This window comes from Galeopterus variegatus, unplaced genomic scaffold (assembly GCF_000696425.1).
Source record: "Galeopterus variegatus unplaced genomic scaffold, G_variegatus-3.0.2 Scaffold2520, whole genome shotgun sequence".
In the NCBI taxonomy this organism is placed as follows: domain Eukaryota; kingdom Metazoa; phylum Chordata; class Mammalia; order Dermoptera; family Cynocephalidae; genus Galeopterus; species Galeopterus variegatus.
The window spans coordinates 187,757-203,433 of NW_007728631.1; the positions used below are offsets into that span (position 1 = coordinate 187,757).

Below are 15,677 nucleotides of genomic sequence, written 5' to 3' on the forward strand. Positions count from 1 at the left end.
GCCAAGTATTGCTATCGGTTGTGGATTTATAACATATGAGTATTGTGGAAACCCAAATTGAGAAGTTAAGGTAGAAATTTGTCCATGAACTGGTAAAATTCTAAGGGAAAAAAGCAATCCGATCCCCTTAATAGGGACATTTAAATAACTTGACTCTCATGGAACTCTTACAGAAACTATAATCACCATGAAAAGGCACTCACAATGAAAACTGTGAACCAAAAGAGGAAACAAACTATCTTAAAAGAAAATAAGCAAAGACCAAAAAAAAAAAAAAAAAAAAAAAAAAAAAAAGCAAAAACCAAAAAAAAAAAAAAAAAAAAAACACAAACAAACAAACAAACAAAAACAAAAAAAGAAAAAGAAAACAGGAAAACTGTAGAAGAAAAGAAGAAAATAGAACAATCTGAAAAGGAGATTGTCAACTAACTGCTCAAACTGTTTACAGGCAAAGTAAGACCATAATATAAGAACAGATCTTTACAAAAAAAAAAAAAGGAATAATGAGGATTTGAAAAAAGAAACATATTATTTCTAGAAATGAAAATAAATTTAATAAAATAAAAGAATTAATGAATGCATTAAACAGCACATTACATGCAATCGAAGAGAGTAAAGATCTTGAAGGAAAAAAGAAACATATTATTTCTAGAAATGAAAATAAATTTAATAAAATAAAAGAATTAATGCATTAAACAGCACATTACATGCAATCGAAGAGGAGAGTACAGATCTTGAAATAGCATTTGAGAAAATTATAAGAATGAAGACCAGAAAGGTAATTTAATAGAAATTTTGAAAGTGAGGTTAATAAAGGATGCCTAATGGAATTTCCAGAAAGAGAAAACAGAGAAAATAGATATCAAAAATACATTCGAAGAGCGAGTACCTCAAGAATTTTCTGGAAATTAAGAAACGCATTAATGCTAATATTGAGGAAGCATAGCAAACACTGAGATATGTAATAGTAAATAAAATGCAGATTAGATACAAACAGATAATCCTGAAAAACAGTAGAGAAAAATAAATTGCAATAGAGCAAAAATAGAAAATAAAATAGAGAAAAGATAAATGGTTATAGTGGAATTATAATCAGACGCACAGCAAAATTCTTATTGTCAAAACTTGCGACAAGAGACAGTGAAATAGTATATGTTCAAAATACTGAGACAAAATAACTGTCAACATAAAATTCTATACCTTGTCAAACTAATATTAAGGAATGAAGGTGAAATAAAACCATTTGCTGACAAAATAATTTGCAAAATTCTACCATTCAGAGACCCTTGCTGAAAGAACTACTAAAGGATGTAATTCAGTTAAAAAGACATTGAACTGGTAAGGGGTGGGATGAAAAAAGAAATGGAGATGTAAGAGTACTAGCTTCAGAAGAATAGAAAATTATTTGGAATAGATCTGTGAAAACTTTAACCGCCAGCCAATAAAAGATGAATAAAAATGTAGTGGAATAATAGTGAGGAAATTCCTGAGGTTAGATACTGTCAGGTCTGTGTAATATCACTTTTTACACAAGGGAATCCATCAGACAATCCAGGTGAGCCAGTATTGCTAATAGTTGAGTGATTTTCAATCTTGGCGGAATAACAAAACTTAAGAAAATATATATATGTATATATTGGTGGCTGGGTTCCATTTTCCGACTTGCCGATTTAATTGGCTTGGAATGTGTCTTCACATTAGATTTTGCTTTGTTTTTTAAGCTCCCCAGGTGATTCTGTGCAGCCAAGATTGAGAAGCACTGTAATACATTGTTGAAGAGCGGAAGTCCCGAAGCTGGCTTTAGCCACTTGTCACAGCAGAAAGTACCTCTCATTTTCATAGTAGTGGAGGCCTTTTCATACTCAGCAAAAGTGGCCTAATCTTTTTAGCAGGGATTGGCAAGCTTTTTCTCTAAAGGGCCAGATATTCTAGGTTTTATGGGTTGGGTGGTTTCTGTTGCAACTATTCAATGCTGCCATTATAATGCAAAAGCAGCTGTAGATACTATGTAAACAGATGGGCATGACTGTGTTCCAGTAAGTTTTATTTACAAAAGAGTGATGGGCAGGATTTGGCCTGGGGGCCTTAGTGTGCAGCATCTGCTGAGGAATATTAATGCGCAGTTAAGGAAACTTTACATAAGCTTTGGAGAAAATAGCCCATGTGTGAATAGGTCAAGGAAGTGTCAGCTGACAAGGCTGGAGAAGAGTCTATGAAGATGAAAAGCCGTGGACTTTGGGAAACAATAGGCCTGGAGAGGTCATTATAATGAGGGAAAAATGTGAGTCAATGAAAATGCGCACATAGAAAGTTAGGGCTCTGGCAATGAGGGGGTAGCTGCAGCCACGTAATAAGTTGAGAATGTAGGAGAGGTTGGTTTGTTTGGTTTTGCGTCTGTTGTGTTTTGTTTGTGTTTTCACATTGAGAGGGAGAACATGTAAATGGAAGATTTTCTATTTACTTATATCTAGATATTTTGGGTTTGGGTTCAATGTACTCATATTTTCAGCATGTTATGCAGCCATGGTATCTGTATAAAAACTGTTCTCTTTTTCTATCCTTAGCCTCTTCTCCAGTGTTTTGTTTGCATGAGAACATTTTCTTTTCACACAAATTGATTAATTTTAGACTGATAATCTAAACAGTAAGCTTAGATTATAGCAATTGAAGAGCAGAGGTGGGTTTCCTGTCCAGCATAGCTCTCAAATATTATTTGAATTTGTTCCCTTTTCTCCTTCGCTGTACTCATAACTGCTTTCCTGGCTTATGGAACTGCTTATTTTTGTCCCCAAACATAGCTTTTATTCCATTTTAATACTTCTGAAATTAGCTTACATCTCAGAATCAATGGATATGCACTAAATAATTATGTGTTTTATTTTTTAACTCCCACACCCTTTATGAAATTCATAGTGTATCTTCCAATCAGTAGCATCTCAGAATCAAGGAAATACGGTATTGTCTTCTCTTGTGTCTTTGCCTCCATCTTTCCTTTGGCAACCACTTCCAGTGTTCCTGAAGAGTTATGTTTCTGGAGAATAAATCTGACCACGTCACTACCTTACCTAATAATTTTTAGTGGGTCTAAAGAATTTTTAGCGATCTCAAAGTCCATACTCCTTGGCGTGACTTTCAAGGGCCTTGTTATCTAATGCCTTGCATGTTCTGGCCCAAAGAACTGGATCTCCAGCCTTATTCCCCTTTAGCCCTCCCTCCCTCATGTGGAATGCTTCATTCCTGACCATCAGACACATGACGTATTATTTTATTGCAAGTGTTGAAAAAAAATCTCTGAGGAAGGTTTAATAAAATGGGATTGGTATTGATCAGAAAATAGCTAAAAGAGACTTTGTCTAAAGCTTAATAATTGTCTTTGCAGGAAAGGCTTGACTTTTTAAATTAGCATGAGTTGCTGAACAAGTTTATAGAATATCTTCATTTGGAGACTTTAAAACACACTAGACACTCTTCTGTTTCAAATGATTTAGGTAAACCCATGAGAGGTAAACAAGATGAACACGGAGGCTGTGTCCAGATTTAGGAGTTTTGGGGTGATTAATGACTATATCTAAATGAAGCCAAAATATCCAGATGGGAGTAAACAGAGAAACTCAATTAGTCTTCTACATGCTATCTATACATGGTTCCAAAGACGTGGATATTTAACAGTTGAATGTATACCATATATATCACTGCTGTTTTCTGCTTTGAATGTTAATATGTTGCTACAGTATAAACAAACTCACAAGACAAACTGCTGTTATTTTACTCATATCTGCCATCAAATAACATATATCAAATTGTAAGTATTAGAAAGAAAAAATGTGAGTAAATTGAGCATGCTCCAAAATTGTTTTAGTTTGGTTTAGGAATAAAATTATAATGAAGGAATCATGTAAAATAAATTTTCCTGATGCGGTTCTGGCTATTTCTTTATTTTTATAAAATAGAAATTGGCAAGTGGCTTATTCATCGAATGCATATTTATATTGCTCTGTATTTTAAATTTAGGTATGTGTCTTGTGCCCTGGGCTGTCCGTATGAAGGAAGCATTACACCGCAAAAAGTGACAGAAGTAAGACGCATCTCCAGACTTTATGGATTGTGGTAAAATGATGTATATTATTTTTTTAACTGAGCTGTTTTCCTTCCTATTTATTGCATCTATATAACAGAGACTAAAGATAGCCATGGAATGGGAGACTATCCCTGAAGACATGTTTGATCCTATTGGCTTTAACTTTTCAAAATTAAATGACTGTTGAATCTTATCATTTGGATGCTGGAAGATAGAAGGAATAAAAACATCTGTTTTGTTTTTATGTGGCTTACACATAACTCACTATGTAACATAGTGAGTGGCCTTTCTATTTTCCATCAAAATGACAGGGCAGTTTTTGTACACACCCTTTAACTTTGCTATGGTTGCTTAGGGTAGCATCCTTTGTTTTTTCTCCTACATTATTTGACACTTACATCAGAGTATACATGCTTCAGTGTTGGTTTTTTTCTTTTCTTTTTTTTCTTTTGTGATTCTATAGTTTAGGGTAGCATCCTTTGTTTTTTCTCCTACATTATTTGACACTTACATCAGAGTATACATGATTCAGTGTTGGTTTTTTTCTTTTCTTTTTTTTCTTTTGTGATTCTATAGTTCTTATTGGTGTGATTAAGTTGCTGTTATTCCAGAGCAATTTTACAGCAATACATTATATAGTCATTAAGGACCTGCTTGTTAAAGTTCATTTTCTACTTCGTGTCCATGATTACTAATTTATAATAATGAATACAAATGCTCTATATTTGAGATTATATTAGACTATCTCAGAAATTCATTTGTGTATGAAGTATATTAATGTGCACCTGTTAAAGTGGTAAATTTTGGTAAGTTCGGAAATATGGCATGGAAACAGCAAAGACAGCATTATTAGAAAATCCATATATAGGCAGCATAAACCTTCAGTTCAGTTAAAGCCACTCCTCTTTTGCGCATTCACTTGAATTTTTGAAATTTACTGCAAATTTTTCAAATGAGAGCTATCCAATTATCTATTATTTAGATAAGACCCTTGCACACAGAGGCAGATGTACTATGAAATAATGAAGCTTGGATTTTATAGTACTTCATTTGCATGGGACCTTTCTAAGACTCTATTATTAATTTTCATTCACAATTATACATTCTTTTCTTAAAGTATAGCTCCAAAAGGTATAACATTAAGCCCCACAAAACCTGGATCCACCTCTGCCTAATACCATGCTCCTTGCTTTTCTGCCTTTTTTCCTGCACCGCCTATGGATGAACTACATATACCCTCTGGCCCTTCACTCTTGCACCAGAATGCCTGAGATGCTGCTGAAGAGAGTCATGTAACAGGCAGATTGGGAGTACTAGAAATTCCTGATGAGCGACTTTAAGGGCATTTTGTGCTGTTCTACTGCATTTCACAGTCAACTCTCTTCTCTTTGAAATTACTATTTAGAAGTGTGATTATGCTATTCAAGCCTCTCGTTCTTCCTCTCATTTTCCTCCCTCTTGGTTTTTGCTTTCTCATTACACTGTTCTTTGCATTTGACTTTTTCCCCACCTGGAATGCTTTTTGCATTTTATATTTTAGCTGCTTGGAACCTACTGACGTTTGTATTTGATATTCCTGGAACATTCTTTGCAGGCATCTTCCTTCTCACCCTCTTCAACAAGTTTATGCTTACTTTATCAGGTTGTCACTTAGGCCCTTCCTGCTTGATAAATCTAGGTTTTTTGCTACATGCTCTTAGAATCCTGTTTCTATATTTCAAAGTTCTTTTTTTAGTTTGTATTTATGCATCCTCAGTGGGATTGACTAAGGTCTGTCCTCACTTGACTCCAGGCTCCATAGCAGAATCGAACATGTCAATATTTGTTTCTCCCTTATTTCTCAGCATCTAGCACAGTGCTTGGGATAGAATAGGCACTGGAGAAACACATGGTGGATGAATGAATGAGCACCATGAGCCAGATTTTATATAAAGTGACTTGTATACATTCTCATTACATTTTTACAACCAGGCATGTCATTATTAACATCGTTTATCATATTTTTAAAGTGAAGTAGCTATGGCTTAGAAAATGTGCTAAATGAGGGTGTGCTCTTCTCCGAATTTTGCAGATTAGGGAGTGAGGCTTAAATAGATTTTTTGTGTATTATGTGTTAGGCTGTGTATCCTTATTTGTAATATAAATATATTGAGAGCTTTAGTGTGATAATATTTATAAAATATTATCAGTCTAATGTTTAAACAGCTCCTGCCATGTGACAGGCACTCAGGAAGCATTTGTAAGTTCCTCATGTTTTTTAGGACAATGGAGGTCTCTTATTACTGTTCATTTGATTGGATAAAATCTGTGAATCTGCTCATTTTAAAGTATCAATACTGGTAGAGCTAGGATTAAATCTTCTGCCCAATATCACATGACTAGCATGGGTGGGAGCTGAGATTTAAATCCAGGTCTGTCTGATACCAGAACCCATGTCTGTCGAATACCGTGCTGCCTTCATGCAAACTCACATTGCTTCTTGAAAGTAACATTAGTTATTCAGCTTGAAGAGACTTTGCAGTTTTCCTCACACAACTGCATCCATTTATGAGCCTGAAAAATTAGACCAGAAATATTAAGTGATTCTACCAATTGCAAAACTATTTAGTGACAGAGCTGAAACTGGTGTTGGACCAGACAACTAAAGGATATGTTTTCCGGGCATATAACTGATCGCCGTTGTGATTTTTACCTCTAGATAATGTTGGCTAAGGAACAAGAGGGTTTGAGTCTGTTCATTTTCATTGTTTTACTAGCATTTCACCTTTCTCAACAGGTGTCTAAGAGATTATATGGCATGGGCTGTTATGAGATCTCTCTGGGAGACACAATTGGAGTGGGAACTCCAGGAAGCATGAAAAGAATGTTGGAAAGTGTCATGAAAGAAATCCCTTCAGGTGCTCTTGCTGTTCACTGTCATGATACATACGGACAAGCCTTAGCAAATATCCTTATGGCCCTTCAGGTATTTTTTATTCTTTGTGTGTTATGTGTTAGGGTGTGTATTCTTATTTGTAATATAAACATGTCAAGAGCTTTAGTGTGATAGTATTTATAAAATATTATCAATATAAGTTTTAAACAGCACCTGCCACGTGACAGACACTCAGGAAGTATTTGCAAATTCCACGTTTTTTAGGACAATGGTGGTCTGTTATTACTGTTAACTTAATTGGATAAAATCCATGAATCTGTTCTTTTTAAAGTATTAATCTTAATAGAGCTTTGACTGCTTGTTTCAACTCCCATAGGCTCTCAACCATAAAATTTAATAGCCTGTATGATGGGAGTAGGGTAAAACACAAAGATAGGGTACAGTTGTGATTGTGGAACTAATGCCCTTTTTGGTAAGTTGGTGCTCTATGATGGGAGCATATAGTGCTGAAATATATAATATTTTGCTTAAAATATTTTCCTGATATTGGAAAACTTACTTTTGACAGAATTTCGGTTTTTTTTAAACAAGTGTATTCCATTATATAGTACAATGAAGAGATCTAGAAAGTTGGAGGATCAAGTATTACTTATTAAATTCTGTGTTATGTTAAATGTATTTATTTAAAAATTTAAATATAAGTAGAATTTTGGAAATATTGGGATTAATATTAGTTTTTTAAACTCAGCTAAAAACAGACTCATTTGATGTTCTTGGAACCCAAGATTTTGACAACTACAGCTAAGATTGTTGAATGCTTTTTGGCGAGGCTGAAATCAGTATGTAAAGCTTCATGTCACAGTTCTAAAGTGTACAGTTTCTGGGCAGAAGTTAAAAAACAGTGGGAAGAATCAAGCTCCACAGGGGCTTATTTTGACTTTGTAACGTATGTGCACAAGTCTTTATTTATCTTCTGGAATCAAGCAAAGAATATTCTATTGTATCAGGTAGAAGAGAAAATGTTATTTTGTGGTCTTTTGGCAATGGAAATTTTTATGATTTTCCTTCTCTAGGTATTCTAGTTTCTAAAACAATAGAGAACTAGGTGTCACTTCAGGATTCTATGTTCAGCTGCAACTGCAACTTATTAAGTGTTCCTGAGCAAGTTCCTGAAGTATACTCTCTCTCTCTTTCTCTCATGTTTCTCTTTATAGATATATCTCCTATATTTTAACACTTTGAATAATATTTGTTTGTGCAGCATATTTATTATATAAGGAATGATAGCTAAGTTCTTTGGGATGAAAGGCTATAGAGCAAGGTCTGAGAACCCAATTTTCTGCTTCTGGACTCTATCGCTTCTTGAAAATGCACAAGTATGAAACATTGCTGATGCCCCACTGTGATTTAAATGGTTAAAGAAGGTTTATCTAAGGAAGTAATTGTTAAAATCAGATCTAAAGAATGAGAAGAAACTAACCCCAGTAAGGTGTGTGTGTATTTGTGTGCACACATGTGTGAAAAGAATGTTTCCAGCTCTTGAAACACCATTTGGGCAAAAGGCCTTGGGGAATGGGAGGACCATGTCATAGGAAGTGAAAGAATACTTATGTATTCAGAGCAGAAATTAAGGTTTATAAAATTTGCTAGATTAGTTGAATTGCATGGTGTCTACAATGAAAAATGAGGACTGAAATCCTGGGGCATTTGCCTATCCTGTAACAGCCACAAAGGGAGACAGGAGAAAACCTGGGCTCAAGCAAGCTGGGGAACATGAATGAGAACCTGTATAAGGCCAGGGCTCCCCAAAAGACCACACCTTCAGTCAAAGGGTGAGCCAGCAAAACATATGCCCCACAAAGGGGGAAGGCGAGCATGTTTGTTTTTCCTGGCCCTGGCTATGAGTAGAGGAGAAATACCAAGTCTCCCTATATACTTCTTAGCCTTTCGTAGACCCTCATGTGGGTTTAGGGTTCAGATTCACATTGTCTACAGAATTTGGGAGACCCAAGCAGATAAATTATTTTCACATGGCTGTGAATTAGCTGCATCTTCAGATGCCAAGAAGAATACAGTTTTTCTAAAGGCACACATTTTCAACTTAAGCCATAGTATTTGGGAGGGGTGTGTATGTGTCAGGAGAGGTGGATATTTTACCCTGCAGCAGCTGCTGTGGTAGTTAGTAGAAAGTCTGAAGTCTGTCAAAGATTCTGTAACTGTGTTTTCCGTTTTTTTTTTTTTTTTAACCATATGCATATGCTCTGTGTATGTATGGGAGGTAAGGGGCCTGGGAAAGCAACAGTATTCTTTTTCCAGCTTTGCATTACATCGCCCCAGAGCTTAATTTATAGTCACAGTGTAAATACTTGGATAAGAGGGTAACAGTGGCTTGTGTAATAAGCAACAAGCTGTAACTGTATTTTCTGTTTTTTTTTTTTTTTTTTTAACCATATGCATATGCTCTGTGTATGTATGGGAGGCAAGGGGCCTGGGAAAGCAACAGTATTCTTTTTCCAGCTTTGCATTACATCGCCCCGGAGCTTAATTTATAGTCACAGTGTAAATACTTGGATAAGAGGGTAACAGTGGCTTGTGTAATAAGCAACAAGATGCAAGGCCAGAGAGGCTGCTATAACTGAATGATTGAGGAAATGGTCAAAAAGCACAGATGTGCTGCAGGAACTAAAAGCTGAAGCGTTGCACAGTTTTTTGTCTTTGCTGCCGTCCAGTTTTATATGGTTTGATAAGACACTGAGAATATAAAAAGGAAATATACACTACTGCCTTCTTGAAACTGTGCATTACAGAGACAATCTTTAAATGTTTTGGAACTTTCATGTTTATTAAAGACAGCCGAACGTGGTGCTGGAATGCCTTTACAAACACACGTGTGCTGGTCCCCAGCAGCACTGAGAAAGGTGGAGTCCACCAGTGCCCTCTTTTCATTCCCTCCTCTCCTTCTAATAACAGCAGCAGCAACAACAACAACAGCAACAGCACAACCAGGTTTAATCTTAGAGGTGGATAAAAATGCCTTGAAAAAACTGTCAGTGTTTTTAAACAGAAGGGAAATCAGAGAAAGTCCAGCTTCATTATGAACAGGGTTAACCTTGGCTTCAGGAAGCAAGTGCCCATAGTTCATTTTTAAAAATGGAACCTTTGAAGTGGCTTCTGGTAAAATTGGTGGTGGATGTGGAGTGGATATCATTTGCTCTAATTTAGGGGTGGAGAAACAGTTTATAGTGCCCCAAACTGGAAGTTAATATTAAGGCAAGGAGACATGTAATAAGTGGAAACTTGGCCACAATGGTAGGAAACAAATGAAAGTTATAAATGGAACATCCCCCTCAGTCTGGAAAGCACATACTAATCATGTAGTGGAGGGATCTTTCTTGGGTTCCCAGGTTTTATTGTATTTTTTTATTACTTAAACATATGACTTAGATGACTGGAGATGGTTGTATGAAAGTCAGAAATTCATAATTATTGGATATTATTTAATTCAGTGAAATTACTCTGAGAGTATAGATTTAAGTGTGTGCTATTTATAACCACACAAAACCAAAAGAGCAAGAAGATGAGGTGACAAAATGTGCAATATTTTAGTAACGGAAGAAACGTACATAGCCTAATAGACTTTTGTATTAAATTTATGTAAAAATTGAGCTTCACCCTCCTGCATATTCTCAAGTACCTAAGCAAAATGCCAGTTAACAAATTGTTTAATCTACTTAATACTAAGCAATTGTTCAGTCTCTGTTTTTCTCCACTGAAATGATTTGAGTCTTCATAATTGGGTAAAAACAGAATAAAACAAATGAGTTCAAATACCACAAATAACAGTCATATGTTAATTAGTAGCACAGAGACAAAGCTGAACAGGCAATATTTAGGTTTCTCCTAAAGAAATACTAGCTGCTTTTTTTTTTCTCTTAAACTTAATAGACTTTTAGCTAATGTGCCTTTTACTCATAATGCTTTCCAAATGTTTATTATTCTCTTTTAGAAAGGCCAAATTATTTACCTAATTTTTACATCAAAAGCATTCACTTTTTTATATTGACTCTTAATAAACCACATTTAAACCACCAAACAGCAAATCTTTCCTCATGTAAAGTGTTTTGAGGTCCTCAAGAAGAATTTTTTTTTTTTTTAATTCCTGTCCCTAGCCAGATAAGTTTCTGTTTCTCAGGTCCATATTTTTTAGAATGTATGTAACGAGATTCATACCCTGAGTTGTGCAAAATTGAGATGAGATGCAGAGTTACTAGAATGATGCCTTGATAACAATGCACTTGATCGTACTTGGTTGGATTGTCAGATTTTTAAGTGTGGTTAACGAAGGCTCCTAAGCCACAGAAGACTGTGAGAAAAGGATGTACGAAGTGCCTTTCAATATTTTTTTTCTGAGGGGTTGCACTGGTTATATCAGTGATGAAGAATGGGTAACAATTGAATAATTTAGTTTGCTTTAGTTTATCTCCTATATCTTTTCATTAATATAAACTTCTCTCTAATTTTGACAACAGGTGATCAGTTAGTTTTTGTCTCCAGGGAAAATATAATTTTCATCTATTTCTATGTATCCACAGGTATTTAATGGGTGGTTGGAAAAAGCTGCTTCAGAGCTAGATAACATTTTAAACTGACATTTAATGAATCAACATTTAAAAATATCACTTGTAAAATTTTACTGTAATGAGATAAAAATGATAGTCCATCTTCATGTAACAGAGTAAGGTTAGATCATGAACTTGAAGCTCACCTGGAAAGTAAACATGTCTAAAACTGTTCTGCTTCACTCACAACATTTCATCAATGCCTGTCAAACAGGCAAATAGTATAAAAATTGATTGTCAGGCTTTTTCTATTAATCAGAAAGGTAGAAAAGAAAGAACACTGGATTTTTCAGCAGAAGATTTTTTGTTTTTCTTTTTGATCATTATTTAATAGGTTTTATTGTTTTTTCACCTGTATCAGCTCTTTTAATTTACAATTGGTTGACACTCTGGAATAAGGGGGTAGGCATAGGGAACAACATACCTTGTGACCATCATTCCCACAAGTCAGAGCTCACTGGACCAAGGAAAATCTGTAATACATGTTAGGTAGTTAGAACATCTTTCTTGGGACCCAGAGACTGACTAGGTCAGATGGAGCCCTGGAGAGCAGATGTGCACAGAAAAGTAGAGTTAAGGACCATGCGACTGAGAGCAGAAGATGGACAATATAGCTGCCTAGTAACTTTTCACTTTTAATAAGGCCAAATATTGTGTTTTTTGCTTCATTTTCTTGAAATTCTCATAAGACTTGTAAGGAAGCTTACACTGACTAAGGCACTTACTTTTCTGTTATCTACAAAATATGATATTGGGAAAGTCTTATATTTTCCTGGATTCCCGTTTCCTTCTATACAAAAGAAGTCTGTTACACTAGAAGATAAATCGAATTACATGTTTATATCTCTTTCATGAAATTTTCTCCTCAATTCAAAGCAGATATAGTTAAAATATCTTGTTTGTCTTTCTTTGAAATTTTGATTTAATTAGTGTGATCATATTAATTTCAAAAATTACATTCATAAATGTCTCTTTCTTTTCACCACTGATTGCAACAAGTAAAACAGCAATCCTGTACTTCAGCTGTTATTTTATTTTCTTTGAACACAGTAATGTAAGTTTAGAATCTGGAGGACAGACTCATCCTATTTAATTTTTATCTTTTTAAAAAATAATTATTCTTAATTTAAAATGAATACTTGTTGCTGTCATTGCCTTTAGGAAAAATAAAATAACATCACCTAATCATACTGTAATTTTCTTCTCAGTCTAATCTTTCTTTTCTTTAGGACTTAACTTTGGCTTTTATATTATTGGTAGGGATTGGGGCCAGGAAAAGATATGATTCTTCCCTTGGTGTAAGAGATAGAAATTTCAAAATTCATTACTGTGGCACTACTCTAATGTCGGAATCCTGCCAACGTCACCAATTGTAAAGCTCTCTTACCTGCCCGTACTCCTACACCAACTCGGATGATTGTCGAGCTAGGGCTGGGCCTGGAGCTCAAAGACCCCTCAAGCCCATTGTCCAGGCTGGGTCACAAACCCTTCACATACCAGGCAGGGTCACCAGAGCCCTCACACACAGGTCTACGAGCTAGGTAATAGGCCTAAAGGTCCTTGGAGCCATAGGTCCAAGAGCATGACCACATGCAAGGCAGTTGCTTGAGGCAGTAGATGCCAGCCAAGCCAGGGAACCATGCATGTGCACTTACTCCACCCACACAGAACCTATCTACAAAGAATGCTCCACACCACCCCCAACCAGACCCAAGGTGAGGCACCCTGTTTAACCTATTCTATTTTCACAACAATTACCTTTTGAACACCTCTCCCATCCATTCTGTAAATACCTCATCTTATTATTTTAATCTTGTTTTCAGTAAGATAATTGTTTTATCTCTCTCAACACATGTGGCTTTAATGAGGAAAGTTTGTTGTTATGCCCTGTTGTTTGCATAAAATATATTGTTTTCATTTTCTAATTTCATTTTGTTTCTTTTTTTTCAAATTTTTTTCTTTCAAATTTATATTTAAAAGGAAATTTTATGCACATATACTCTCTTCTCAAATGTAATCTAACACAGACTTTTTCCTTTAGAATATTGGTTTGAAATTTGCCAGTTACTGAACATAAACTATGACTCTCAGGAATGTTCTTTTCAGCTTAATGCAATGTAACTAATTCATGGTTATATGTCCTGCCCTTAAACATACACAAACACAACACACACACAATGGGAGCCACTGATAACTATAACAGCCAAATTCAAGAATTTGTTAGGTTTATTGTTTGAACAACTTTCTCATATGCTGCCAAAATAGTTCTGGGTTTAAACTAGGTAGAAGTTAAATATACATAGTTAGAGCACACTCCCTCAATCTTACAGAATTACTTCTCAGTTTAGAATACAGACATATTTAATAGAGTCAGTAAAGTTTAGATTCAAGACTGAAAGACAAAGAAGTATGAGGAGAATTTAATAATTGCAAGTCAAAAACTTGGAATCCCCGTCGGGAAGTGACAAAGTTGACAAAATTTCTTATTCTACGTATTTATAAATCTTTCTTCAGTATACAGCATAAAAATACGATAGAAATTATTTCTATCAATTTTGACCATTTAAATTATTTTATGAGTTATTTAAAAATACTTTAGCAAAAAAATTTATTGGCTGCCTTCTGTGTGACAGTTTCTCAGTAAGTAGAAAGTATACAGCATAAAAATACGATAGAAATTATTTCTATCAATTTTGACCATTTAAATTATTTCATGAGTTATTTAAAAATACTTTAGCAAAAAAATTTATTGGCTGCCTTCTGTGTGACAGTTTCTCAGTAAGTAGACTGGATAATAAAAAAGCATGTTGAAACACCATCATTTCCCTCAATAATTTTTTTGTCTATCAAATAAAATGTGGGAACCATGTCAAACTGCTTGAAGGGAAATTTAAGTTACACTGCTATAAATTTCTTAAAAATCTGTATAAATATAATAACTGTAAGAATCCAGTCATGATTACATACTTCTACTAAAGACTTTTCAGATAAAGTAAAAATATTTTTGCAATAATTGTGTCTTTTTCTAATGGAATTTTTAACAAATTACCCAGAAAATATACAAATCATAGTAGCCTGTGTGATCCTAGCCCAAAATGTGATTTTGTGTTTCATTTTTATCCATTGTATTGAAAAATATTATATCTTTCTATTTAGTTTATTCTTTACCTTTAAAAACATATATATGTTTAAACATATATATATGTATTTATATATTTATATATTTAATCTAATTGAAACAGTGAATTACTGTTATTTATGAATTACTACATTACTGGGGAGGATGCACACTCAAGTAAGTTGAGATTACTGACCTTAGAGAGTTTCCAGTAGGAGCAGAGATAGATTCAGGCAAAGTGTCACTACAACCCAGGGGAGACACTCAGCACCAAACATAGTGCTATAGCTTGAATGCTTGTTCCTTCCAAAATTAATGTTGATCCCCACTGTAACAGTATTAAGAAGGTAATGTGACTATGGCATTTGGAAGGTGGAGCTTTCAGAGGTGACTGGATTATGCTGGAATGCCCTCGTGGATGGATTATTTCATTTATGGATCAATGAGTTATTGTGGGAGTAGACTGATGGCTTCATAAGGAGAGGAAGAGAGTGTGTGGAGATGCTCTTGCCCTCTTGCCATGTGATGTTCTGTGCTGCATCAGGACTCTTTAGAGAGTCACCACTGGGGAGAAGCCCTTACCAGATGCACCCCCCTGACCTTGGATTTCCCAGCCTCTAAAACTGTAGGGAAAACAAGTCTTTTCTTTATAAATTATCCAGTTTTAGATATTCTTTTACAGCAACAGAAAATAGACTAAGATACGCAGGGAAGAGTTAAGATTTTTGTCTGTTTGTTTTATTTTGTTTTTTATTCTGGAGGCAATGAATAGCCACTAGATGTTTTTAACTGGGGATGTTTTTAATTGGGGATGACTCGATTAATGCTTTGTTTTAGGAAGCTTATTCCAAACTAAATGTGGAGGATGGACTGGTAGGATTCTGGATGGTAATGAAAAGGCAAAGGTATGGAGACCAGAGCCACTGAGACTGGGGAGAAGACTACTTCAGTAGTCCTGTTCTTGGTGAAAAATGATGAGGGGTGCTA

The 15,677-nt window shown here is 35.0% G+C and overlaps 1 protein-coding gene across 2 annotated transcripts in view; it reads left to right on the forward strand.

The window, feature by feature from the left end:
- HMGCLL1 (3-hydroxymethyl-3-methylglutaryl-CoA lyase-like 1) overlaps positions 1-15,677 on the forward strand; it is a 153,878-nt gene that overhangs the window by 80,095 nt on the left and 58,106 nt on the right. For both annotated transcript variants that reach the window (XM_008582101.1, XM_008582102.1), the window contains exons 6-7: positions 4,012-4,075; positions 6,855-7,043. In XM_008582101.1, coding sequence (XP_008580323.1) covers positions 4,012-4,075; positions 6,855-7,043 — 253 coding nt within the window. The remainder of the gene's footprint in view (positions 1-4,011; positions 4,076-6,854; positions 7,044-15,677) is intronic.